At 40.1% G+C, this 26,682-nt stretch overlaps 2 protein-coding genes and 1 long non-coding RNA gene across 3 annotated transcripts; 2 read left to right on the forward strand and 1 right to left on the reverse strand.

Annotated features, from left to right (window-relative positions):
* The first annotated feature begins 8,291 nt into the window (after positions 1 to 8,291).
* tmem150c (transmembrane protein 150C) lies at positions 8,292 to 13,992 on the forward strand. The gene is made up of 8 exons (XM_085414484.1): positions 8,292 to 8,446; positions 9,539 to 9,653; positions 10,794 to 10,847; positions 10,926 to 10,961; positions 11,058 to 11,125; positions 11,364 to 11,491; positions 11,605 to 11,782; positions 13,231 to 13,992. Exons 2-8 carry the CDS (start codon positions 9,580 to 9,582, stop codon positions 13,416 to 13,418), a joined length of 726 nt encoding a protein of 241 aa, XP_085270610.1. The 5' UTR covers positions 8,292 to 8,446; positions 9,539 to 9,579; the 3' UTR covers positions 13,419 to 13,992.
* Positions 13,993 to 14,862: 870 nt separating this feature from the next.
* LOC146666450 (uncharacterized) lies at positions 14,863 to 20,737 on the reverse strand. Its single transcript, XR_014912772.1, has 3 exons — positions 18,889 to 20,737; positions 16,712 to 16,861; positions 14,863 to 16,387 (listed from the first exon to the last, which is right to left on the reverse strand). It is a non-coding gene; the product is annotated as an uncharacterized LOC146666450 (long non-coding RNA).
* Positions 20,738 to 22,376: 1,639 nt separating this feature from the next.
* On the forward strand, positions 22,377 to 26,168 carry enoph1 (enolase-phosphatase 1). Its single transcript, XM_085414485.1, has 6 exons — positions 22,377 to 22,723; positions 23,691 to 23,792; positions 24,102 to 24,304; positions 24,473 to 24,605; positions 24,820 to 24,943; positions 25,254 to 26,168. The coding sequence occupies exons 1-6, from the start codon at positions 22,640 to 22,642 to the stop codon at positions 25,391 to 25,393; spliced, it is 786 nt and encodes a 261-aa protein (XP_085270611.1). The 5' UTR covers positions 22,377 to 22,639; the 3' UTR covers positions 25,394 to 26,168.
* Positions 26,169 to 26,682: the final 514 nt, after the last annotated feature.

The raw sequence follows: 26,682 nt of genomic DNA on the forward strand, positions 1-26,682 counted from the left end.
AAACTGCTTCTACCGAGAAACTAATAAGATACTACGTTGAGCTAGTTGCAGCCACTTTACCTTCCACATTTAATTTTGTCTAATACTGGCTTCTGTAGCAATAATACGTTAGAATTTCTTCTGAAGACGCGGCCATTAGTTCAGTACATTGAAGTCGAGGTTTGAAGTTTGTTTATGGTGTCGGTTACGTCCTGGCTCTTGCCGGCCATGAAATAGAAGTTGATTTAAGGAAAAGCAGATGCTGGCTTCACGGTGCGGTTGAACGCTGGCAACGCGAGAGCGAAACACGTCCGTAGGTTTGGTTTATGATATGGCCGTGTTCCGGTGGTGCGGCCGTGAAGTGCAGTAGTGGTTGGTGCTAATTTTAGTACATTGAACAGAGGTTTGACGGTGGTTTGTGGCGTCAGTCGAGTTTTTTTTTAAGGGCTGCGGTCATAAAACAAAGTAAAATTTTACTTGCCAAGAAGTACATAGAGCAAAACCTGGTTTATGATGTCGGGTATAACTTCGGGGATGCAAGCATCACTTTTATGATGCGACTTTGCCCCGTTGTGGCGGTCATAAGCGCAGAGAAAGGGGTATTTTGGTCTATGGTGCAGTGTGCTTTAAGAAAATCTAATAGTTGAGCTCAGAGGTTTCTGTGTAAAATTCCCGCTGAGGAAAAGTGTTGTGGGTGAGTGTGAAAGCGCGCTCTGGGTGAGAGAGTGTGTGTGAAGCTGCGAGGCGCGCTCTGGGTGCTGTCTTGTGGGTAAAGCGCGCACTGAGTGAGAGTGTGAGTGAGGCGCGCTCTGAGTGTGTTTTCTGTGTGGAGTGTGAAGCGTGAACACAGTGACAGTGACGGTTGATGTGTTTGATTAGGAGGACATTAGAGCAAATACACATTTTAGGATCAAAGGTTGATGCCTAGTGTACCTGTGGAACATTTGCCCTAGGAGTGGCGACCCTCCTGTCCGTGGACGCGTGGCCAGGACCGGCGGCGTCCGGGTGCCGAGGTGGTGACTTGGGGAGGTGAGGGCCCCCGCATAGCTACGGATATAACACTGGAACGGCCGTGTAATCACGGGTTCACATTTATTTCCGGACTAGAACAAGACACATTTTGCGAACAAACGTTGAGTCTAGATTAGTAAAGAAATAAAAAGGTTGAATTCCTCGTTTCAGTGGTTGAAATTGTTGTGTGCCTGTCCCCTGACGAGTGTGAAATTAAAATAAAGAGGGAATTTGGAGCCACATAGAGATAGACGGGCATAATTGGGTGTATTACTCTGTGGTGTAATAAAAATAAAAAGGAGAGATAGTAAGAGGTGTGCAGTGGAGAATTATGGAGGAGTACAGAGAGGAATGTGTTGGGAGACTGGCGTACAGTTTACGCTGTCAAGGTAGGCGTGTTGCCTGCTTATCTGTTTAACAGTGATGAAAATGAAATTAAATAAATCTCTTAGTGTGTTAATACAGGAAGCTGCGGACCTGGACCAACTGCCCCCACAAGCACAGCGGCCGAAACAAAATTATAGGTAATGGGAACCACACCCAGCACGAATCAGCAGCTGTGAAAAAGACAGCAGCGAGGAGAGAATTAGAGGAGAAATTAAGAGAAGTTTTAACACATAAAATTGGGGCCAACGGACTTGTGGAGGTTGGGAAGGCGTCCGGAGCATCACAACAAAAAGGTGAAACAAAAACACACACAAGCAGAGAAATCTGAGAGAAAGGCTCCTTTTAAGGTAACGCCTAGTTTGAGAAAAGATAAAATTAACCTGCTTTTATACAAATGCACATACACGCAATGAAGAAACAGCTTACACTCATGAACACGTGAAGATTTTCCAGCAAGGTTAAAGAAAAATTAACATACTTAAATGATGAAGTCTATACATTACTGACAAAGAAACCCTCTGGGTTGCAGGACAACAATTTAACTAAAAAAAAAAAAAAAGGAACACTGGTCTAACCAACCAGGCAAGACACAACAAATTTAGTGGTTAAAAGATTCAAATTGTGACATGTTTTCTGTTGATTGATTAATAAAAGTGATTACTGAATGAAAGAAAGTTCCTTTTTGGGCTTTTAAACATGATCTTAAGAATTTTAACATATACCGGTGTTGTCCTGTCAACTTGGTGGGTTAGGAGTTGATTATATCGGGAGACAAAAAACAAAAAAAAGGGGAGAGAAGGCTGACACAGGGCCTGGCCCCGTTGTCTCCCCTCTGAATAACACAGCCAACACAACAACATTTTCCTGTTCGTTTGTTTTTGTTTTTTGTTTTGTTTTGTTTTTGTTTTTTCTATACATATTTAATTACAGGCTGCTTTGCCGGCCCTGAAAGCCGAGGCTGACTGGACTCCTGCTCTCCCCCATACGTGACACTGACCAAATGCTGCAACAGCTGGACCCACAACAACGACCTGAGAATGTCAACAGACCTGCAGGAATGTGATCTCATGCAGCCGAGACGGAGAGCACTAAACCTAAGGCCCGTTTCACTACACGGGGGAAAATTCCCAGACTGCGTCAGCTGACAGAGCTGTGACGAGACGCCCGCCAAGCCCGAATGAAAAGTAAGGCCGAGCGAAAGAATGCTGACCTTGATAACTTTGCATTCACACTGTGCAGGACAGTGATGGACCAACACGGATGATCGGGTGGCGAAAAAGGGCGTGACCGAGACAAGAGGAGTAACTGAGGTCAGAAGGCACCTCAGAATGGACAAAAACACAGAAGAAGATGCAGGTTTCACCTGCGGTGAACATCGACACTGGAGAAAGGACTGCCCCAATTGGGGTCAGAACCAGGACGGACTGAATTTTGAGCAGCAGCAGCAGCAATGGTCGCAAACAAACTGAAAAGGAGGGGGGGCAGGACCCCAGGGCATGCTTCAGGCCGTGGTTTACCCAGAACACCAGAACAGGAAAGTGATGAACACACACACACACACACACACACACACACACACACACACACACACACACACACACACACACACACACACACATGTCTCCAAACACACAGATTCAGAATGAAGTGAAATACACACATGAACACGTGCACTCGTTGAGTGAGTGAGAAATGACACACACACACACACACACACACACACACACACGGGAATGTTGATTCACTGAGAAGTGATGCACACACATACACATGCACACGCTTGTGCAATGAAGAGTGATCCACACGCACACACACATACACGCTGATGCAATGAAGAATGCTTTGCTTATGCTGATATGCAAAATGCTGCACACAAACATCCCAATGCATAATTTTTATGAGGAGCCATTGATTACCATTCAATACTTAGAATGTGTTATATGTCACCTAGAAGGCATTTATGTAGATTTTAGGAATAAGCTCTAAAATGGTTTGGTTATGAAAACAATGTCTGTGCGTGATGTCTGTTTATGGCTCAAGGCCTTGACTGAATTCTTTGCTGTGCTTCACACAGCCCTGATGAGGAACAGTGGCACAGAGTGAAAAATGATGAATTAATAGTGTAAGTTTTAGGTCGGAGTACGGCATTTTCTGTGATTGAGTTTTAATTCAAGGAGGAACAAAAGGTGTTACGGCACCTGAGGTTCTCATTCCCACACAATATTGTCCCGGCAGGAAGCAAAATGTTCCTGTGAATTTCTGGTTGATTGTTTGGTTTTGTTTAGCGCTAGCTTGATTTTATCAGTGAGCTTTGGCTTGTGTTCTTTCTCGTAAGCGAGAGAGGGATAGTTTTATGCTTGGACATGTCTGCAACGGGCCCTAGTTTGTGTTATTTTAGTAGTATTTTGTTGGTTATGTCTGTTTTCGTTTTTGTTACAGTGCACTGGAGAAAAAACATCTGAGAGGTGTGATCCACCGGTGGTGATATGTTGATATTTTGTGAGTTCATGATTTAACAATCAGCTCTTTAAACAAGGCCTGAAAGATTGAAATTTAAAGCGCTATAAAATATTATTACTGTAAACAGTTGCAAAGTGTGCTTCTCCATGATTGTAATTGGCTTGGGAGAAATTCACTTATAGGGAACACTGATCTAAAAGGATTGCACCGAGTCAATCCGGCCCAAAAAACAACAAGGAATTGTTTTCCTTTAAAATGATGACGTCATCTTGCTGGTGATGGAGGCTCGAATAGGTTGCGCGGGAGACTCCATTATCAGCAACATCTGGTATGAATGTGTATGGAGGTATGCATGTGAATGGACTGTGATGGACTGACGACTAAAAGTTTTGACTGACTTGATACTGAGACAATGACTGCACCCACTTTAGGATTAGTAAATGCCAATAAACAATTCATAAACAATTCACCCAGCCGACAAGAGAAGGGTGGATGCTTCGCTTTGTTTTGTTTTTTCAGGAGCAGGAGGATAAGAGAGACTGGAGGAGGAGACTCTAGCTTCACATAAGTATGAACTGCAGACTTAACACTGTGGTTGCTGATTTTGAGTTACTGATGTTTGCATCAAGAAAACTGTGCTATATTAACTGTGTTTTGATTAAGGTATCATGTTATATTATTGGGAATGCCAAATGCTACAGTGGAGAAGACTTTTGATACCACTCATGACTGGAATATGTTACTATTAACCACAGCAGGCCACTGTAAAAAGTCAATTAAATTTTATAGAGGAAAATCGCCAAAATTGAACAATACCTATGAATGACTGGCCACATTCAGAATAGAGATATGCAATAATAAACATTGGTCCACGTGATTTAGGTTCTCACTTGAAATAGTAAGTTATTAAATGTAGAATATAATCGACAGGGACATTTGATAGGATGTGGTACTGAAAAAGAACAAGAGCAAAGTAAATAAAGAAAATATTGTGTTTAGTTTGGATAAATTCAAATTAAAATGTACCATTACACTCAGAGGATCAATATGAAATAAAACATATGCAAAATTTGTAGGAAGTACATGACTGATAACTGTTCTGTCCTGAGCGTTTGTTTCTAGAGCACCCACTTGACCACACCAACAGTTTCTCGCCACCGAGGAGGGGTACTTGCAAAAAGAATAAAATAAAAATCTGAGTTTAACAAAACATTTTAAATGTAAATATCAAGATTACCTTTCTTTTTCCATGAAATGTGCTTGTGGGCACGCCAGCCATTTTGAAAAGGTGGGCAAAACAATTGGCAAGGCCACACCCCCACACATGTGATATAATTTTAAAGGTACTGTTGCCCTCTCTAAGAAACATCAGGAATTAGAGGAGTGGCAAGTAGAGTATGCGAGCTACAAGCAAAAACTAAAATGTGTACTACAGTGTGCAAAAATGAAATACTGGGTCATCAGGGGGTCATGAGGGACATTTATAAAACTAAAAGTCCCACTAACCTTAAAGTGCACTTGAAAAGCCCACACAAGAAGGTTAACCTAGCTTACCTAGAAGACCTCATCAGGGGGAGCACACTCCCCCTCCTTGAAGAGCTCACTCACTCAACCCGCATCCCCAGAAAACAGCTAACCCCAGATAAGGCAGCGTGATGTATCCCGAGACAACAGGACTGGGACATCTAAATAAAGGTGTGAAACAATCGCCTTCAAAAGGTTATCAATTCACTTCAACCAAAATTAGGACCACACGGTGCGGCAAGAGTTAATAGTTATTAGTCTCAACACCCAAGGATAACCAGAAGAGCATGACTGATATGATGGAACTGGGATTTTGTTACACTTAATTCTTGCAAAACACAAATAAAACTAAATTGAAACTAAGGATTTTCAGAAAATAAAAACTACACTAAACTAGCAAACAATTGGTAAAAACTGATTACAACTGGTAAAAATTGAAAATCTGGAGTCGAAACTAAATAAAAATAACAACTAATGGAAATGGCGAAAAGTTTAAAACCCTGGTGCAGAGATTGGCAAATCTGACCAGGAAACGTTATAAAATGGATGGTCAGGATAGTCAGCGTTAAAGCCACTTTTGACAGTCCATACTAGGATGGCATTGGACATCTTCGGGGCAGAAAAGGGTTGGTGTGACCAAGGTGTGGTTTGGCTTGTTGTATGTACATTTCAAAATGTTACAGCTCTGGATGGACCAGTTACCTGGGCATGGAAGGATGACAGACTTTATTACATGAGGAGAAGGGACATTTTCGGGATCGAAGATCCTCAGGGATGACAAGGCTGGAGCAACGGTACTCGAGAGAAGAATTTCTGATACTTTCTGAGATATTGAGTTGAGTTTGAACATCAAACAATGGTGATATGAAAATTTCTATGAGTTTATTTTTGTGTTTAATAAATTAGCTATGGTAAAACTTAAGCTTATAATGCGTTAGACTTAGAAAGGGTTCACTAATTTTTGATTTCTTTTACACACACATAGATTATGATTAGAATAGGTCCTGAACATAATATTTTAAACCAAATTTGAATCATTAGAACAACAATGGATAACAATATTAGATTATCAAGGCTAGGGAGAGAGGTGTTTTGGTTTTCTGTCTCTTGCAGAGAAAGGAAGAGACACCAGACGGGGACACGGAGATGTGGGGACCCTTCACAGCAGAGACAGATGTAGGGACAGCCGAGACAGCAACTGGGGTCAAGTGTCATGACGTTTGGGCTCCTGGAGAAGATGGATCCCACAAACACAGCAATAACCATGAAGGGGTTGGCGAAAACCAGGAACACCAGACCAACGAGGTTCAAGAGGCTCTTGGCAAAAAGGGGGACACGCCGGTGACCCCAAAATACACAGATCTTTGTTTGAAATCGGGGCAGAATAATCCCCAGAACTGTGCAATGACTAAAGGGTGGTCTAACCCCGGAGGTCGAAGAAAGAAGCTGAGAATCACCCAACTGGAAGACACTGGTAGCTGCAGCAATAAAAATAAAGGTTAAAAGCTCCTTAGACAGAGGTTCTAGTCTAAGTACATTTGAAAGGTATAAGGGGGCATTAAAATGGGAGTGGAAAACTGGAGCACCAAAATAAAGCTGTGGGAGAATTGGGGAGTGATGGGAGAGTCATCTGTAACTGCTGTTATGGTTGTAAATCTAACTTTGCTTGCATCTGAACTGCGTGAACACAGAGGTCATCCCACATATGGTCCACCCGTTAAAGGGGGACAGAGGGCCTCAGGACCAAGAAGAACTGGACCTTGCGACCCTGGAGTGCATGTTGTAAGTGATCTCTTTCAGAGATCAAAAGGGGGAATTATTAGATTATTCTGTTATTATATGTTACCTTATATATGTAATCAAAGTAGTTGAATTAGAATACTGCTGTAGATCACATTATACCCTTTAATATAGAGTGTGTGAGCTGTATGTAGTTTAGTTCTCATTATACTTTTGAGTTAACAGAACATATTCACATATTAGTTCATTAGATAAATGTGCATCACTCTGTATCCTTGATCTGCTGGGAATGTGTTACACTGTTTTCTTGACATGCTTAATTGTTGAATCATGAAGAGAAGGTTGTAAGCAGGAGACTCTGTGTCTAAAGACAGGGGAGATAGACAGACCACATTCCACACCCCCACCTTACAGAAAGCAGAGAAACAACTGCCGAGGTCATAACTTAGGCGCTGTAACAGAGAAAAATGTGATGTTTTGGCTTTTACGACTAGCTGGGGGCCACTAGAGACTATAAAAAGCTGAGCAACCCGTCACCATTTTGAGACATGTGCCTGACCCTCTGGTAGCATCTCTCCCGTCCGGACGTTGTAATGCTCTTATTGTTGAATTGTATGGAAATAAATGATTGTTGATTGAGCATTTATACACCGAGTATTGTCCTTCCTTCAGCCCAAAGATTCAAAGAATTGGGAAAATTCAACATCAGCAAGGTCCTTTGTCCTGAGGAGGGTGGTCCAAGGGGCCTTCCAGATGCATAGACAGCGACAGAACTCTCACCTTCGAGAGAACAGAGGAGGTTGATTGCCCAGTTCATTTAGTCTGCCTGTTAGTCTACAGATGGAAGCCAAATAATAGACTAACCTGGACCGTGATGCAGACAGACAGAAAGCTCTCGAGGTTGGTGAGTATTCGGGAGTCCGTGCCAAACAGCATGAAGTTAGTAATTCAATTTAAACTTATCAAAAAAATAAATAAAGTGAGCGCTTGGACCAAAATCAACATGATGAAACAAACTAATAATGGCAGAAAGATGCAGCTGATGTGCACTCCTATCCACCAGAGGGCGGTGGATGTGGTACAACCAGTCTGTGCTTGCCTAGGTAACGCCCTTCTTCGCGGCTCTTGTGGCTCACTGACGACAGCACAGACGCCCACAGACCGGTTGTACCACATACTTTGCACACTGCCCCCATGCGACAGCAGGGCGCTCTGCGGGCACACAGACAGCACCGCGGGCGGACAGTCCCGGGACTGCCAGCGGACTGTGAACACGATATACCTGCGGGACCTTCAAGTCCGCTCCTCGGTGCGCTGTTTCGGGGATTATCCGCCACAGAGACAGGTATGCTCCACAGTTTGATATGGGCTAACCGATCAGAACAGCCTGCTATCTGCTTGTAATGTTTGTGTGCAGATGTCCTAACTCTATCTGACAGTACTACACAACTCGCTTCCTGATGGTCCTAAAATACGTATACAGTGTTTCTTCTTCTGTCTTCCCACTGAGAGACACGTCGCAAGGAAAAGGGAGATTTAAGAATTTAGAAATAGTTAAAATGACTTCTTCATCGCCTTCCTCGTGAATATAAAAGTATACTTTACATGTCTCAAACAACCCTGGTCACAAGTTGCACATTTGCTACAAGGAAATTAAAATGAGATCCTACGGACTTAAGTTACGGTACTGTGTCTGAAAGTCTGATTCCAAATAACTTGTTATTGTCCTCATAAGATTTTCCAAAAAAAGATGACCTAACCCCCCCCCAACAGTCGTGTGTGGATGGGTCAGGGATTCGTGAAATCTAACTGTGCTCCTTCCAGCGCTCGCTCACATGTCACACACATTTAAGGTTTAGATCTACTATGTAAATTTAAGATTTATTTTGATGTTAAACATTTGTAAATGCTGTGAAAAATATAACATCGCATTTTTTTAAATGTTGTTTGGAGCTAAATTTGCTAATATGTCGCTTTAAAGGGTGCATTTGTAGTGCACAAAAGCTTAACAGCTATATGTATTTATGACAGCATATCATGATTTCCCACGCGTCCTGTTAACGGTTTTCCTTGTCCCTCCTGTGTCACCCCATCATAACATAATAATAAACATACCTCCGGTCGGTAGGTCACATGGGTCCAGCTGTAGATTCTTAATGGAGTTAGCAAAAAAAGTCATTTCAGGAAATCTAATACAAAAGCATTGTGTAGCCAGGCTGGATCTGTAATTTAGCTGCTTCTTCCGCTTTCAGGTAATACAAGCTAAAGTAAGAAAACGCAAAATTAATGCAAGAGGTAACTCAGAAGTAGTTCTTGAAAGTATTTTCTGCTGTATCCCTTCTGGACCCTGCTATTGTCTCCCCCTGAACGATTTGTCTATTAATCTCCATCTCCTTTACACTTCAAATATATTAAACAAATACATGTTATCATGCAGACTAACACAGCATCTTCATCTGTGGATTGAGAGAGGGCAAGATGGTGAATTTCAGCCTGTGGGCTCTTCTGCCTCCCATCTACTCTGTTTGTACTGCTGCTGGACTGTTGATGGTGTAAGTTTTGTTCTTTTTAGGAACACATTAACCTCATATATACACTCAGAGAGGTATATGAACAGTTAAAAAGAGCCAAAAAAGCAACAAAGATAACCAGATTAACTGGTTATTATCTGTGTACACTCTGTACTATTCAATTCAATGAAATTCAATTTTATTTATATAGCGCCAAATCACAACAACAGTCGCCTCAAGGCACTTATACTATACAGATACCCAATAAAAGAAAACCATGAAGACACCAAAAAGGATCACTTGCAACACAAAACAGCACTGACACAAATATCTATGTCTGATAAGCAACTAAAAAAAACACAATATCAACACAGAGACATAACGACTAGAAAGAAATGTGTAAAATGAGCAACAGGAAGTCAAATATTAGGGACGAATAAGATTAACCAAAGAGAGATTAAAAATGATAAGAAAAACATGTGACACACAAATCAGAAACTAACAAGAAGCACTCCGACAGCCCAAACCTGCACCAAGGCAGCTCACTCTCTGAGGAGTATTTACTTTTAACAGAACCGCTTTGTATTTTGGTTTTCTTTGTTCTTTTTAAATGGACTTGAAGAAGTTTGTAGTGCAATAAAAATGCATTTTGGTTTCAACTTGAACGAAAGGCAAATTTTCTATATGTTGACAATAGACACCACACGTATAAGAGTCATAGTTTTGAAGTTATAAGGCTTTTTGTCACTTTCCAACCAATAATTCTCGGTGGATGTAAGTCAAATTTCATTGGATTGTTACCATCACCCCACCCTACACCTACAAAGTTTTATCAGGATTCATTCAAAACGTTTTGAGCGATCATGTTCCCAGACAGAATGACACACGTGTGCACACCCAACCTGCTAGGGAGGGTGGGTTATGTTTACCAGTAGGTTACCAGTGAAAGACTACAAGAAAGGGAACAAAAATGGGAAATGAAGATGAAAACCAGATGATAAGAGACTATGAACGCTGGCGTTACATGAAAGTATGTATGTAGACGAGCAGTTCATGATCGAAATATTTCAAACCAGAGTAGTTAAAAAAACAAACAAACACACACACCTCAGTATTGCTTCCACTTTTGCTACAGAATGTTTTATTCATTATGTTTCTTTCTGTGTTGCTGCCTTTAAACAGGTACTTCATAGCTGTTTACAATAAGAACATAACGCCGCTGGGTTCACAATACAGGTTTGAATTCATATATTTTATATACTGCAGGTATTTCTTTTGATGTATCTGTGGATTCATGCTGTTCATTTGTTTTAGGAGAAGAAATGGCTCCCTTTATCCCCCCTACATGAGGTGTGTGCTGTGCTCTCCGTTTCATATCATATTAACAATAAAAAACGTTTAATTTAAGAATAGCAAATATGATTTTTCTCCTGCTTCTTGTCTCAGTATTGCAGGCAACTTTCCTCCAGCCAGCTGTGTCTTCAGTGAAGTCATGAACATAGCAGCATTTGTAGGTAATGGAAACATTGCTCTAGAGCTTTCATTAAAAGACAGCGATGGAGCTCATAAGAAAAAACGTATATCAAGCTTTGGATACATAGACAGTACATTAGTTTGCTGTTTTCATTGATTCAGAACATCTTTCAGCTCATTTAAAAAAAAAGAAAGAAAAATAAATCTTGTTTTTAAACTACTCGCTGTGTGCTGAGAGGTTTGTTTTTAGATCCGTAATGGTTCTTCTCCTGTTTTCAGGGTTTTTTATTGCTGTTTTCAGATACCTGCAGCTGAAGGGCAAAATTGACAAACCTTGGCTGAACATTTCTAGTTTGGTGGTTTTTTCTATTAGCTCCTTTGGAATGACCATTGTAGGGAATTTTCAGGTAGTTACACACAAACATACACATGCTCATACATACACCACGTCATCTGGTGGTTAATTTTCCAACTTAATAACTGAAGTCTGGGTTTACTGACTGACTGGTTTTTGTGTTAGGTATTCACTGAGACAAACATTCACAATGTTGGCACCGTATTGGTGTTTGGACTTGGAACCTTGTTCTGCTGGCTGCAGTCCTATATCACCCTGAGAGTTAACCTGAAGAATGAGGGGAAGATGGCTGCCATCGCTCGATTCCTGTTGTCTGGATCCATCACTCTTTGCATGATACTTTGTATCCTTTTACTTGGTATAAAGAGAAGAATACACTCATTTGAGTGAGATGCCCATTTTTCACATGAAATGCAAAAGAGCAAAAACGCTCCCTTACTGGCATTCAAGAACGAATTACAACTCCAGGTCCCACAGAGTTTTGCACCTTTTGTGTAAAAGGTAAATGAAAACAGTATGCAATGATTTGCAAATCTCAGAAACCCATATTCTATTTACAGAAGAACACAGAAACATAACAAGTGTTTAAGCTCATTTTGACATTTAATGGCAGCGACAGGTCCCAAAAAAAGGGCAACAAGAGGCTGGAAAAGTAAGAGGTACTAAAAAGAAGCAGCTCCAGGAACTTTTGCAACTAATACAGTGAACTGGCAACAGGTCAGTAACATGACTGGGTATACTGTAAGAGGCAGAGATTCTTGGAAGTAAAAACTGGCAGAGGTTCAGCAGTCTGTGGAAAAAACTGTCTAAAGTTGTGGAGTATTTTCAGAATAATATATCTAAACACAAAGTTGCAAAGACTTTGATCTCATCATCAACATATGTATTATTTAAAGATTTGAAGAAAATAGAGAAATGTCTGTGCATAAGAGGAAAGGCTGAAATTCAGTACTGGATACCCATGCTCTTTATGCCTTTAAGCAGCACTGCATAAAAAACAGCCATGATTCTGCATTGATAATCGCATGCATGGCCTCAGAAACACTTTCAGGAAGTTTGTTATTGTCTGTGGACAAAGCCATGCCATCCATAAATGCAGGTAAAAGCTCTGTCGTGCAAAGAAGAAGCCATAAGTGAGAATGATCCGGAAACCCTGCAGACTTTAAAATGGACTGAGGCCCTGTCCACTGTTCTGTGGTCAGGGGAATCGAAATTTGAGTCTCATGGACACTGCGCTCTCCAGACTAAAGAGAAGTGATATCACCATAATATATAATACATACTTTATCTGATATTTGTTTGATGCCCGGAAACATGTAAGTGTGACACATATGCAAAAAAATAAGAAGGGGGGGCACTCTGTTTATTTGAAATGACAGTTTATTTGGGTTTGTATCGTTAATGCTTCATCTTTAGAATTTCCTGATATAGGCTACATATATTCTAAAATTTAATGTTTTAATTTGATAGATTTTGTATTTTCTCTTGGCTTTGGTCTTTAAACCTTTTATGTTTTTTTATCAAATTGATCTGATTATGATCTGATTATGATTATGATCTATTACTGATCTCTTTATCTGATCTCTTTATCTGATTCTCTACCTAATAAGGAGCTATAAAAATACTTTCAGACCGTCTCTCTGCTCTTAGTTTGGATGGAGTTTATTTTCTACCCAGCTCAGCAGATGAATAGCACATAATTCTGGTAGAGAACTGTAACAATATAATGTGATGTTCATTTTTCATGTGCTCACACCTTCACTCTCTGAACCCTTAACTCCATCGACACAGACTTCTCCCTGATGTCTCAACGCCTTCATATGCATGCAAGTCAATGCCAGTGGGCACTCGTCATGATGTTGCTCATCTTCATCAGCACTTTTGCCATCGAGTTTCGTCACAGCAGCTTCAGTATTCTGTGCACAGACAGACCAGGGTATCCCTTCCATCACTCAGAAACCTCTGAAGGGCCTATGTAGCTGCTCAGTGAGCTGTACACAGGCTAATGTATAAGGTCTGATGTTGCATTTACAAGTACATACTTATTACTCAGTTACAGCTCTCTTTCAGGGGCGGATCTAGAGAAATTTTCTTAGGGTGGCATGAGGGTGAAATCAAATGGGGTGGCAAAATTACACGTTACATTCTGTAATACGCATTATATATGGGTGTAATACATCAAATGCAGTAAGTACACACGTTTCATATAAATATACATATTTTCTTTAAATTAAACGTTTCAGTTATGTAAAAAACATGCAAATTTTGATTTATTGTACTGTATATACTAAATAAGTATGCAGTCCAGTAAGTGTAAAATCCAGAGAGCTACGCAACATGAGGTGGTTCATTTCCACACACAAGTCTAACTTCAGTTTCACACTCTTTTTGTTTATTAGAAATACTGTAATCAAATTGTGAAATGCTTAAATTTACACAAAATGCCAGAAATCTGCAATGTCTCAAACACCAACATCTCAAAAATATTGAAGATAAAAGGTGAGTGGATGGAATGGCCACTACATTAAACAGTTTAAAGGTAATGTTTGAAAAGCACGTCACCTGAGAGTGTAATGAACAAAACAAAACCTTAAACACTGCATTCTTGGTGGATTTTAATTGACTTGGTACTAGCAATCATTGCCAGTATGATTATTTGTGTTATTATGCACTCTGTGTGTTAATGTGTTTTATCATCTTTTATAGGTTTCCTATTCATTTTCAGTTATATGAAATACATAAATAAAAAAATTCAGTGAAGTAATAAAACTGATGTTTCTGACAGTATTCATCTTTGCTGAGGCTCCACATAACTGCACTGTAGCACAGCTGTGTACATACAGATGTCACTGTATCTGTAAGCCTCAATAATGTGGTCAGGGGATTCTCTGAACATTCCAACAACCAATAAACACAAAATATAAAAACTTTGAATTGGCCATCATCTTCCAAGGTGGATGGCACTATTCCCACTATAGCTGGTTAAACCATTAAAATTGTGTAATTGTAGCAGTGTAGCCATGTGAAGAAAATACAGGCAGAACTACGTAGATCCAGTTTTTCTGTGAAAAAAACACAAAAACCCCCCCAAAAAAACCAAACAAACATTGGGCCTCGTTCAGTATGTGTATGGAAACGTTGTTATCCTGAGCAAAAAACACAAGCGCACACAGAATTACAGAAAACCTGTGCAAATTTTGTTCATGCCACTGTGTTTGTTAGAGACTCTGAATCATCCATATAGTGCCATGCTTCTACTACTCTTTGCAAAGAAGCAAGTTTACCTCAAGGTGAAGTGGAGAAAGTGATGATAGTGTAAGCCTGCATCATTAAAGCAAGAAAACAGGAGGAGATATAACTAAAGAAACTGAAACAGTCTCACAAGTCAGTGATTCATGTATATTTTAATGAATCTGTTGGTGTTCTACACACAGATTTAGAAGAAATGAAGGTCTATAACTCTTAGTAACATTATTATTAATGCCGCTGTTGTAGTTATCATTTGATCATTATTTACATTTCCAAAACACCATGTGCCAAACGATTCTTAGAATTACAATTTAAAAAAAGTTCTGAAAATGGCCTTAAGGCTCTTGTGCTTTCCTGGTTTGCACATCTCTGCAACATAGTTTGGAAGTCTGGTGGTGGAACACGGCACCAGCACTTTATCCTCTGAAGAACAGTGTCGACAAGTTTGCCCAACTGTATGATATGTGTGCGGTTTTTTGGACTTTGAGGCCACATTTAACTGCATCTCTTAGGGCTGTTTTGTAGCATGAGGCATCATGTCTGTTGTTACAAACTGGGCATTAGTAGAGTTGCAGTGACAGCTTCAGGTTCACATTGTTGGAATGATTCTGTTGATGGTTTTTGAACAGAACTTCTACGTCCATACATTGGTGTAAAAAAGTGTTTCAGATCATTGAACAAATTTAAATATTAGACAATGATAACACAACTAAACACAAAATGCAGTTTCTAAACCAAAGTGTTTATTATTTATGTCAAGGTGCGTGGTGAGAACAGGACCCAAATAACTAACTCGATAACTGAACGATCCAGCGTTGACTCAAGCTCAGTCAAACAGTTTAGTAACCACTTTGCGAAAGTGATCAGCAGCACCTGGAATCTAGATGGAAGACAGGTGTGGCTGGCTTCAGCGTGGGAAAGACCTTCTGGCCTGATGACGCCCATAAACTGGCACACTGGAAAACACACATACAGGAGAAGGCAGGGGAGCCAAAACAAAACAGAAAAACATACACTCAGGCAGATCGACCGGCGGAGACTGCCAGACGATCAGTTTAGGAGAGAAAATCCAAACCCTACATCGTAGAGAGAAATTTGAGCTAGACAGCTAAAGCCCCTATGTAGCACTTATGTTACTGTAAGACACAAGTTACTAGACCAGTTCTAGGTTGCAGGAGTGGTGGAGCACAGCACAGTGAAGAGACCAGAACCGGAAATGAAAAATGAAAAGCTGGCATCTTTAATAAAAAAAAAATATAAAAAAAAAAATCAGTGTAATTTAATGAGAGAAATTCTTTTGTGTGGTTTCTCTTTTTTCCCCTTCTGACTTTTAAAAGCAAAAAGCGGAAAAGCAACAATAAAAGTTAAAATTTAAAGATGTTTTCTAACATTTTGGGACATTTTAGAGACAACATTAAACATTACTTATTCCTCACCACTTTCTTGATTCTTGCCGATCCACTTGGCACTGTCTTTATGGATCCTTACTTCATTTTGCACCGATTTACAGTTGGCTCTACAATAGATGTCCCTGGTTCAACATCCAGTCACAGCCCTGCCATATGTCCAACGCAGTTGATGGAATCAATGCCAAAGTCTTAAAACTTAAAGAGTCTTGAGAAAATAAGTTCTCCAAAAGGCTGGTTCCTCAAATTTGTGACGACCATCTGACGTAGACTGACTGGACTCACCAGCTCAGCTATGAGAAATAAAAATGTCATCCATGTTAATCATGACATAATCAGATAAATTAAGAATTTAAAATGTCAAGACATGGCTTTAGTTCATCATTTGTTATTTCCACAAACAGGCAATGAGAGGCCCACAGCAGAACTCATTCTTTATAAAACCCTTACAGGCTGTACACTCTGCAATGACCTAATTAAAGTACCCCCTCCTAAAAAAAAATGCTTAAATGTGTTAATTAATGCATAAAAACATGAATTTAGTTCTATTAAGTTATTTAACTGTATTTAGGAGGAGGTAAGACAAGTAAACAGGTGGAAACAAGTTTCTGCCTTACTTGTGAGCAGGTCGGAGGAAGCGTGGGGGGGAAACTGCCAGCGGGTTCGGGGTGAGTGTCCGTTTGGCTGTGATCCAGAGAGTTCAGAGTTCCACAGTGTTCCAAGACCAGAGGTGACAGCAGGGGGGGCAGGCAGGTGGAGCAGGTTATCTGAATGACGGAGTGACCAGCAATGAAAAGGTAGGTGAGGAACTGCACAGATGAGTGAATGGTCTGAGAGGTACTTTGACACAAGAAACGATAAGTTAACGCAACAAGAATGAATAACGACAAGTACACAAATTGAAGGCCCAGCACTAGCTAATGTTAGCAGACATTCTGGTGAAGACTCACTGAGAGCGCTGGTCTTAAATACCGTCAGCTGAATTGCCAACAGGTGTGGAGAATAGTTGGGCTAATATGGCTCCACATGGGGGAGGATACCTAGAGCTGCTGGAGAAGCACTGCAACTCACCCAGACATGACGCCATTTTTATTTTTCCCCCTTCCCTGACTGACATAAAACAAAAACCTCATATGAACAATTTGAAAGCTGCTAAAACATATTCAGACATAGTTTCCAAAGACCATTAGTAGCTCAATGTCTGGATCAAAAACATTCCAGTTCTGTTGATGGTTGCGGACAAAAACCCTTGTTCCAAGTGTTCTGCAGTTCCATTTCAAAGTTACACTTAACAGTCTTTCAGTGCTCCTCTGTTTTCTTGCAATTTCTTGTCTGAACTCAAGTAGCTCAACTGTAGCTCAAGACCAGTGAGTAAATGAGGCCAAACAAAATGGCAACTGGAATTGCAATGTTACCAAGGTCATGGAGCACTTCAACACTTTCAATGATTAGCCCAACATTTTCAAGTTTGTCTGTGGGTTCTGGACCTGGTGCATTCCCTAATGGTTGTTCTCAAAATAAAAAGAAATTAATCTTTAGCCAGAACACAAACCTGCAAAAACATTCTCTTTGCTTCCACAAAGCAAATTTGTGGAAAGCAGAGGCCACTAAACTTATCATGTTCTCCTTTATGAAGGTTTCTGGGTCGTCACTGAGATAAACAATTAGCACCTTCAGTACACAAGCTCTTTTAGTTTAAATGGCATCTTACTGCCGCAAAGAAGAGGGCGATGTGTAAGATTATTGTTGTATTATGCAGTAAACAACACTAGTAAAAAAAACAACTACAGTAAGAAACACAAAAAGTAATCACTGAAAAGTCCACAATACCCAAAACTTTTAATAGTTTCTGCAGCTGAAAGTATCACTTTAAACAGTTTAAATCTTAGGTTTAGGGAGATTTTTCCAAATCTACTTACTTTGTAAACAAAATCTTGTGAGAAAAGGTTATTATAAAAAGAATAACAGGAAGAAACACCAAAAGTTATAGCACCCAAAAATAACCCGCACAGAATTCTAGCTGCTGCATGAATTTGGATGTAGGACAGTGGTGATGCAGGCAAACTCTGCTTCCACCTGCAAACATTTAAGAATTACAGTAAAATGTGAAAAAAGTATTTGGTGGACCACAACAATATGATGTAGGAAAATAATAACAACAATGAAATCCATGAAATGCATTTTTATTTTCTGATTCATTTTAGTTAAAACAATGTGAAATAATCAGAAGTGGGAGTGGTGCGCTTTCTTAACTGCAGATCCAATTTGAAAATTGCAATTTCCAGCTCTGGGTGAATATTCATGAAAAATTTGAACACTTTACAATTTTTTATTTATTTATTTTTTTAATGGAGTAATCAAGACAATATAATGATAACAATATCTCACGCTCAGAAAAGAGAGCTGGCCACCTTCTTTTGAAATCAGCAATGAAAAGCTTGTCTTTAATCACCCTGCCAGGAATCTACTGATCTCTGCAATGTCTGATCAACATGTGATCTACATAGGTAACTTTGGAGTGCATTTCAAGCTTTAAAGGTGCATGGAAAGTTTAAACATGTGCATGGATAAGGGTGTCTGTGGCCAAAGTGGCCGCGGTTTAACCTGCAGTGCTTCAATAACTGAGATCTTGTAGTCTCTTGTAGAGATGGACCGATCCGATATTACGTATCGGTATCGGTCCGATACTGACCTAAATTACTGGATCGGATATCGGAGAAAAATAAAAAATGTAATCCGATCCATTAAATATCACGAAAGCACCTCACAAAACTTGCAACACGCCGTAACTCACCTCAGAACGTTAGCACGTTGGAGCAGTAGGCATCACGTGATAGAGCGGCTGTGGCATGCGGGACCTGTCGGTGGTCTGGATAGCATGTGGAGCTTCGCTAGCAACCCGGCATTTCATCTCCGATAAAGTTATCCCGAGAGAAGTAAAGCAAGTGTGTAAGTCCATCTCTGAATGTTTGTAAAGCATTCCTGCGTTAAGCTTAACAAACGACTGCCTCTTCTTGCTGCTACTTCAATCATGAAACTGCTTAACGATCAGCTGATCGGCTTTTCTGTCGCGAGTCCGTGACTCTAGTTTGCTTTTGGCCCACTTTGCACCAGAAAGAGGAAACCAGCGGCTGAACAACAGCAGCACGTTTAAGCTTGATCAGCTATTGTTAGAATGTATTTAATATTACTTTCTACTCCAGGATCTTTTTCTACGTAGCTGACGCTGGCAACTGTGCAGGGGCGGATCTAGCAAAGTTTAGCCAGGGGGGCCGATAGGGCATGAACAGGGAAAAGGGGGCACAAAGACATGTCTAGCTTTTAATAAATAATTATCTGACACCCAAAGTTTTAATTTGATGTAAAATGAATAGAAGTCAATTACTGTATATAGTAACTATTAAGTCTAATATACACTCAACAAAAATATAAACGTAACACCTTTGTTACTGCTCCCATTCCCCATGGGATGGACGTAGAGACCTAAAATTCAGTCCAGATACACAATATAACCATCCCTCCCAAACAGTGGTCACAAATCAGTCCAAATGTGTGGTAGTGGGCACATCTGCCATATTGAGATAATCCATCCCACCTCACAGGTGTGCCACATCAGGATGCTGATCTGACATCATGAGTAGTGCACAGGTGTACCTCAGACTGCCCACAACAAAAGGCCACTCTGGAATGTGCAGTTTTTTGCGCTATTGGGGGTCTGGGGACCCAGAACCGGTCAGTATCTGGTGTGACCACCATTTGCCTCATGCAGTGCAACACATCGTCGCATGGAGTCTATCAGATTGTCAATTGTGGCCTGTGGAATGTTGGTCCACTCCACTTCAATGGCTGTGCGAGGTTGTTGGATATTCGTGAGAACTGGTACACGCTGTCGTATACGCCGGTCAAGCACATCCCGAACATGCTCAATGGGTGACATGTCCGGTGAGTATGCTGGCCATGCAAGAACTGGGACATTCTCAGCTGCCATCTGCCCTGAACAATGTGAACCATGATTCATCCGTGAAGCGCACACCTCTCCAACGTGCCAGACGCCATCGAATGTGAGCATTTGCCCACACAAGTCTGTTACGGCGACGAGCTGGAGTCAGGTCAAGACCCCGATGAGGACGACGGGCATGCAGTTGAGCGTCCCTGAGACGGTTTCTGACAGTTTGTGCAGAAATTGTTTGGTTGTGCAAACCAATTGTTCCAGCAGCTGTCTGGGTGGCTGGTCTCAGACGATCTTGGAGGTGAACCTGCTGGATGTGGAGGTCCTGGGCTGGTGTGGTTACACGAGGTCTGCGGTTGTGAGGCCGGTTGGATGTGCTCCCATATTCTCTGAAACGCCTGTGGAGACGGCTTATGGTTGAGAAATGAACATTCAATGCACGGGCGACAGATCTGGTTGACATTCCTGCTGTCAGCATGCCAATTGCACGCTGCCTCATTGCTTGTGGCATCTGTGGCATTTTGCTGTGAGACAAAACTGCACATTCCAGGGTGGCCTTTTGTTGTGGGCAGTCTGAGGTACACCTGTGCACTACTCATGCTGTCAGATCAGCATCCTGATGTGGCACACCTGTGAGGTGGGATGGATTATCTCAATATGGCAGATGTGCCCACTACCACACATTTGGACTGATTTGTGACCACTGTTTGGGAGGGATGGTTATATTGTGTATCTGGAATGAATTTTAGGTCTCTACGTCCATCCCATGGGGAATGGGAGCAGTAACAAAGGTGTTGCGTTTATATTTTTGTTGAGTGTATATACCCTAGTAAGCTATAGTACTTTTTCCTTTGGGAAGGTACCATCTGTGCAGTCTGCAATTTTGTTGAAGAAAGATGTTGAATCTATTTAATATTTCTTGAAAAATAATTGATTTCTGTGCATTTTTTTTCACACTGCATCAAATTAAGGTTGATTACGTCGATTAAGCATCATGAGGTGGAGCGTGAGGGGTGGTTCCCTATTTTTTATTTATTTATTTTTATTGTTGCTGGGAGTTGGAACTCTATTAGTTAGGTTGCTTAATATATATGCTAAGTACTCTTTAAAATACCAGAATAGGGAGGATGGTGTAGGTTTAAGTTTATTAGATTGATCAGTATTGCTGAACTATGAAATATTTTTTTTTGCATACAGGTATAACAGAATAGCTTTAGTGTAGTTGTTGTTTTAAACTTGAGTATGAACTTATACAAAATGCAGCAAGATATTTAAAAAACAGTTTTGTTGATTAAAAAACACTATATCGGATTCATATCGGTATCGGCAGATATCCAAATTTATGATATCGGTATCGGTATCGGACATAAAAAAGTGGTATCGTGCCATCTCTAGTCACACTCTTTACACTTCCACATTCATGTTAGTGAAATTGAAACAAAACAAAAAGACACTACATCATATATTACTTATTACTTAAAATATCCTCACAGAAAGTGTAAAGATACACTCTGACCCTTCATCATGATCTTGAAGATGAATACTTCTAAACATTTAATGGTGATGGAATTTTACTTGCACTATGTAAGTGTCACCAATAAATTGAATTGTTCCTGTCCAGCCTTTAAGTTTGGAGATGCTTTTCAAAAAAGAGATGTGTTGTAATAACATATTAACCAAACTTGTGGCTATAAAATAGAAAATGTACAACAAGTCCTATTTTAGTTTTACAGTACTAACTACATTAAAACATTACAATAATAGCTGATTCATTACATGTCAAACTCAAGACCACCATCACAGTATTTAGTTATAAGACTGGTGAAAGTGTATATGAGTTGAAAAGTTTCATAGAGACTTAAAATCAGCTCATCAGCTCTGTGCAGACTTATTCACCTTTGTTCACTCATGTTTGGTTTATTTAAGATAGCCCTTTTATAGCCCTGTAATTTTTTATCTTGAAAGGGGCTATACAAATAAAATTTTAGTTTACTTACTTGGCTAATTAGATATTTGTGTTAATGATCAGTTAACAGGTGTACCTTATACTACTACCTCTGCATTACAGTGTTGCTCTGGCATAGTTTCAGTATTGCTGTTGTAGGACAAATAAAACACTTTCATATAAAATAGTCCCCTGTTGTCTTCGCACATTTCTTTATACTGACATAAATGTTAACCAATAAATAATACCAAATGCAAAACATGCTTTCATTTAATAAAATGGCACAGACAAGTAAACTGAGTGTTGGAATATCGATTTTAAATAACGTTTTAAACAAATAAACAAATTCTTATTGTTGTTTTACTTGTTGTTCATTATTAAGGTACCGCCGCCTACTGGCGTGGAGTCTAAACTGACGGAGCTGGCCATGTGTGCATATTACTGCCCTGTTTGTTAGCTGTGAAGTGATTGCTAGTTAGTGGCTTACCACCAGATATATTTGTTAGCGCGTGCATAATCTGTAGTCTGCTTGATCTGTTAGTCTTGTAAAAACAGCGAGGACCGGGTCCAGCCTGGTTCTTCCGCCGCGGTGCTGCTAATTAGTAAGCTAACGTCAGCTAACAAGAGCCGTTGCAGACTCACCCAGTAAAAATGGCCACTGTTTCTATTCCTGCCTGCAGTAGTGCCCTGCTGCTCGACATTGAAGGCACCACCACACCGATTACATTTGTGAAGGTAAGCAGCGTGAAATGCAAACGAAGTCTGCACGGTTGTGCGGCTATGCTAACAGCTGCCTGTCACCAGTAGCACACATCTAAACCAACAAAACTTCACAGGGTCTCTCTATCTCCTGAATATAATGCAATTTTATTGATTTGCTTCTACAAATGTCTATATTTGCTTTATATAACCAGAAATACCGTTTGACAACGAACACACCTAACGCTGCGTTCATGTCACACAAGAAGTGTTGTAATTAGCAGTTTCATGTAATGTTTTTACTTTCATGGAAGCCTCTTTGCTTTGTGTCTTAGAATACGGAAGTGCGTTAGAAATGGACATGTGAAGTCACCATTCACAATGCTCATCAACATTGAGCTACACACTGTTGGGTTTTTCAAGAGCTACATTGAACCACATTTGCGTAGGTTAAAAAAAACTCTTCTCTGGGTAGGCAAATGTCTGTGCAAACAGACACAACAGCTGTACCATAAATGAAGGAAAAGGCTTTTAAAACAGGAATCAATAAACATTGTTCTGTTGGTATTTTCCAACTAGAGAGACTGAATTAGAGCCTAAGCATAAGATCTCTAAGAACAACATGGTGATTTAACAATCCCATTTTCAAGTTCATCGGCTTTCCAACACGGGAAACAATCACATTTCTCTAACGTTTGTTGTATGTTGTTATTTATTTACTCATGTATGCTGCCTGACTGCTCGGATCAGCTGGTTGTTGTTTGTTTGTAAGTCTTTGTAAGGCCCCCTGGTGGACAAACTATGGACATCAACTCTGGTTGAAGGATGTTTCTCCCATCTCTTCTGTAGTTTCTGTTATTAAAATTAAAATTTATTCGCTGCTATAAATACGGATTGGCAGATAGGTGATCTCGATCTGCTGACAAATCACTCAGGCTCTAGTGTGGGTTTTATGTTTTATTTATTTATTTTTGCTGTCACGTGTCCATATTTTCATTTCTAGGATATCCTTTTTCCGTACATCAAAGAGCATCTTGAGGATTACCTGTCCACTCACTGGGAAGAAGACGAGTGCAAACAAGATGTTCATCTACTAAAGAAACAGGTAGCTAGCAAACATGTTTTTAAGTGTGATTCCCTACTGGAAGAATGAAATCCAGGCTGTTACTCAGCCTGGCAGGAATGCAGTTTGTTATTTATCAGCAGCTAGTGAACAAAGGAGGGAAAACCTTTATTTGGGTACTGAAGAATTCTTACATATTCAGCTTCTATCCTTTATTTTCTGAATTGCTTGCCTTTTTTTTTTTTTTTTTTTTTTTTTTAATGAATATTGACATACCTGTTTTAATCCACCAAGTAAACCAGGGAACATCCCTTAGTGCTCTTTTAACAAAAAGGCTGACTGTCACGGCAGATTGAAGAGGACATGAAACAGAACCGGGCGTGTCCTGTGCACACTGTGGACCAGACAGTTCACACAGATGAGGAGAAGGCCATTAGGGAAGTAGTAGAAAATGTTCTGTGGCAGATGGCAGCAGACAGGAAGTCCACAGCGCTCAAACAGTTTCAGGGTCACATGTGGAGGTCAGCTTATGCATCTGGGAGAATCAAAGGCGAGTAAGTACACTGATCATTTTCCTCACTTTTGAAATTCATATACGCTTTTACTCGGGTTTGGGTCATAATTTGGTTTGTTTGTCAGAAGTAGAGATAACCCGCCACCGCCACCCCACAAAAACATAATAATAAGCTGCTTTTTTTTCCCCCATCCCTTTTTAAAATCAGGGTCTATCAGGATGTAGTTCCATCTATCAGAACATGGAGAGCACGTGGCCTGAAAGTCTACATCTACTCTTCTGGAAGCGTGGAGGCACAGAAACTTCTATTTGGATACTCTGTTGAAGGAGATCTTCTAGAAGTTTGTTCCCCTTTCCTACTTTAGTGCAAACACAACCTTTGCTTACACATAGTTTCTATTTTTATTTTATTTAATTTTGTTTATTATTTTTTTATAAGAAGGTAACATTTTTGTATTGGAGGAGCTGTTAATGGCTAAAACAAATTGTAAGCTCTTGTTGTTTTTGTTATTGATATTGTCTAATCTGATGGTTTGATTTTTTTTTTCTTTTCAGTTATTTGACGGTCACTTTGACACCAGTATAGGGGCTAAAGTGGACGCAAAGAGCTATGAGAGAATTGCAGAGAGGATTGGCTGTCAGCCTGAGGAAATCACATTCCTGACAGACGTCACCCGGGGTAAGTATGTTAGCAATGATAATATTCTCCGTTTGGTCTGGTGTTTGTCTGCTAGTAAGATAACATAAAGACTACCAGGATGAATAGATCGGTGGGACGAAGGCAGTGATCGGCAAAGTGAGGCTTTGTGAAACACTGAAATGTTCAAAGTAGTCGTTTTGTGTTGAGGTTTTGAATCCGTCTGACACCCGTCTTCAAAGAGACTCCTATTGGCCACTTCTGTTTATTGTCACGTCTTGATAATAATATTCTGTTAAGGGCAAAAAACTGTGTACTTTTTTTTTTAACGTGACTGCATTTGTCATTGCAGAGGCCAAAGCTGCAGAAGAAGCCGGCATTAATGTTGTGGTGGTGGTCAGGCCTGGAAACATGGAGCTGACAGATGAGGAGAGGGGCCATTATAACCTCATTACCTCCTTTAGCCAACTTCAGCTTACAGGACATGCTTAACAAAGTGCGTAGACAGATGACTTCGTGATGACCTCTCCTCTTATTTTGCCCCCACCTTTTTTGCAATTCTAGTGTTTTATTGTTTTGGGGGGGTTTTTCTTCCACATTGATGGGTGACGAGGGACTGGCGATGCTGCTGGGACTGCTGGCAATCAATGGGGCTGATTATGAAATTCCAGTCTTTAAAGGTGGCTCACTATCCAGTTCTTTCAGGATGCTTTTCTCATCAATAGAAACGGATGCACCAAGCATTATAGGAACACAAATGGGACTTCAATGTCATTGGACCATTTGATTGAATGGGAAGCTGTTGCTTTACATTTACAAGCCTGAAGGAAACTGCACATGACATGTGAGACTAGCTTTTTACCTTTTAGATGAACTGTATTTGACTGCCACTCTCCAAATGTATATGCGTGAACTGTATTTCTTAACCATTTTGTAAATGTTCATGTACCATTTTCCTTCCTCTCTACCCAAACAAATATGTCGCAGACGTATGAAGTCCTGTGCAGTGAGTGAACTGTCTCGTTTTAGAAAGTATAATTACAGTATAGATGCACTCAGCAGAATGAGAGTCTTCATTTGAAACTTTGTTTGAATGTCTTAATTAATCCCCCTCACAGGTGATGGTGTCTATTTAAATGTGCCATACTTGTTGTTCATTTGTAATGTTGATCTTGGGAAGTGAGAATACTGAAACATTGCCAGACTTTGTGTGAAACATTGTTGGTATTATTCAGGAAATGGACTTCTAATAAATGCCTTGTCTCCCCCAGAAGCCTGACTACTTCTTCTTCAGTCCAAACTGTTTTTAAAAAGTGCTTCCAAATTGAACAGTAAGGATTACAAATGGCTAAACCACAAAAAAGAAAGGAAAACAAAAAACCCTTAAAGGTGCAATTTAAAATTGGTGCTTTGATAAGTAGCTTGTGTCAACATAACACTGGTTTGTCCCAATAGGTAAGTGATTTTAACAAGCAGCAGAAACATGCGTCTTCAGAAAACCTTCAAGTTTTGCTCAAGATTACTTAAAGAATGACAAAAGTCTGGCTCCTTGGAAGAAAAATATAAATAAATGAGGGGTGAGACTTTTGCACAGTACTGCAGTCATGACATTAATTAATTAATCAATTTTAGGACTGTTAGATTCTGCATCTTATGATATTCTTTAACATGCTGATGGGTGGGTTGGTTATTTGATTCATCAATCATGATGAATCTACTTTTTGTCTTTGGTGTATTATTGACCAAAAATTTGTTCAGAGTATAAATTACTAACTGAAAAA

The sequence above is a fragment of the Rhamphochromis longiceps genome, linkage group LG7 (genome assembly GCF_057381845.1).
Source record: "Rhamphochromis longiceps isolate RC_006_pf linkage group LG7, R_longiceps_female_GT1.1, whole genome shotgun sequence".
Taxonomy (NCBI): domain Eukaryota; kingdom Metazoa; phylum Chordata; class Actinopteri; order Cichliformes; family Cichlidae; genus Rhamphochromis; species Rhamphochromis longiceps.

What these genes read in the sequence shown, in the direction of transcription:
- tmem150c (XM_085414484.1), top strand. Translation starts at nt 9,580, where the DNA reads ATGGTGAATTTCAGCCTGTGGGCTCTTCTGCCTCCCATCTACTCTGTT. An exon ending in CCGCTGGGTTCACAATACAG is followed by an intron (nt 10,848 to 10,925) that starts GTTTGAATTCAT and finishes CATTTGTTTTAG; the next exon opens with GAGAAGAAATGGCTCCCTTT. An exon ending in CTTTATCCCCCCTACATGAG is followed by an intron (nt 10,962 to 11,057) that starts GTGTGTGCTGTG and finishes TTCTTGTCTCAG; the next exon opens with TATTGCAGGCAACTTTCCTC.
- enoph1 (XM_085414485.1), top strand. Translation starts at nt 22,640, where the DNA reads ATGGCCACTGTTTCTATTCCTGCCTGCAGTAGTGCCCTGCTGCTCGAC. An exon ending in TTCATCTACTAAAGAAACAG is followed by an intron (nt 23,793 to 24,101) that starts GTAGCTAGCAAA and finishes CTGTCACGGCAG; the next exon opens with ATTGAAGAGGACATGAAACA. An exon ending in TTGAAGGAGATCTTCTAGAA is followed by an intron (nt 24,606 to 24,819) that starts GTTTGTTCCCCT and finishes TTTTCTTTTCAG; the next exon opens with TTATTTGACGGTCACTTTGA.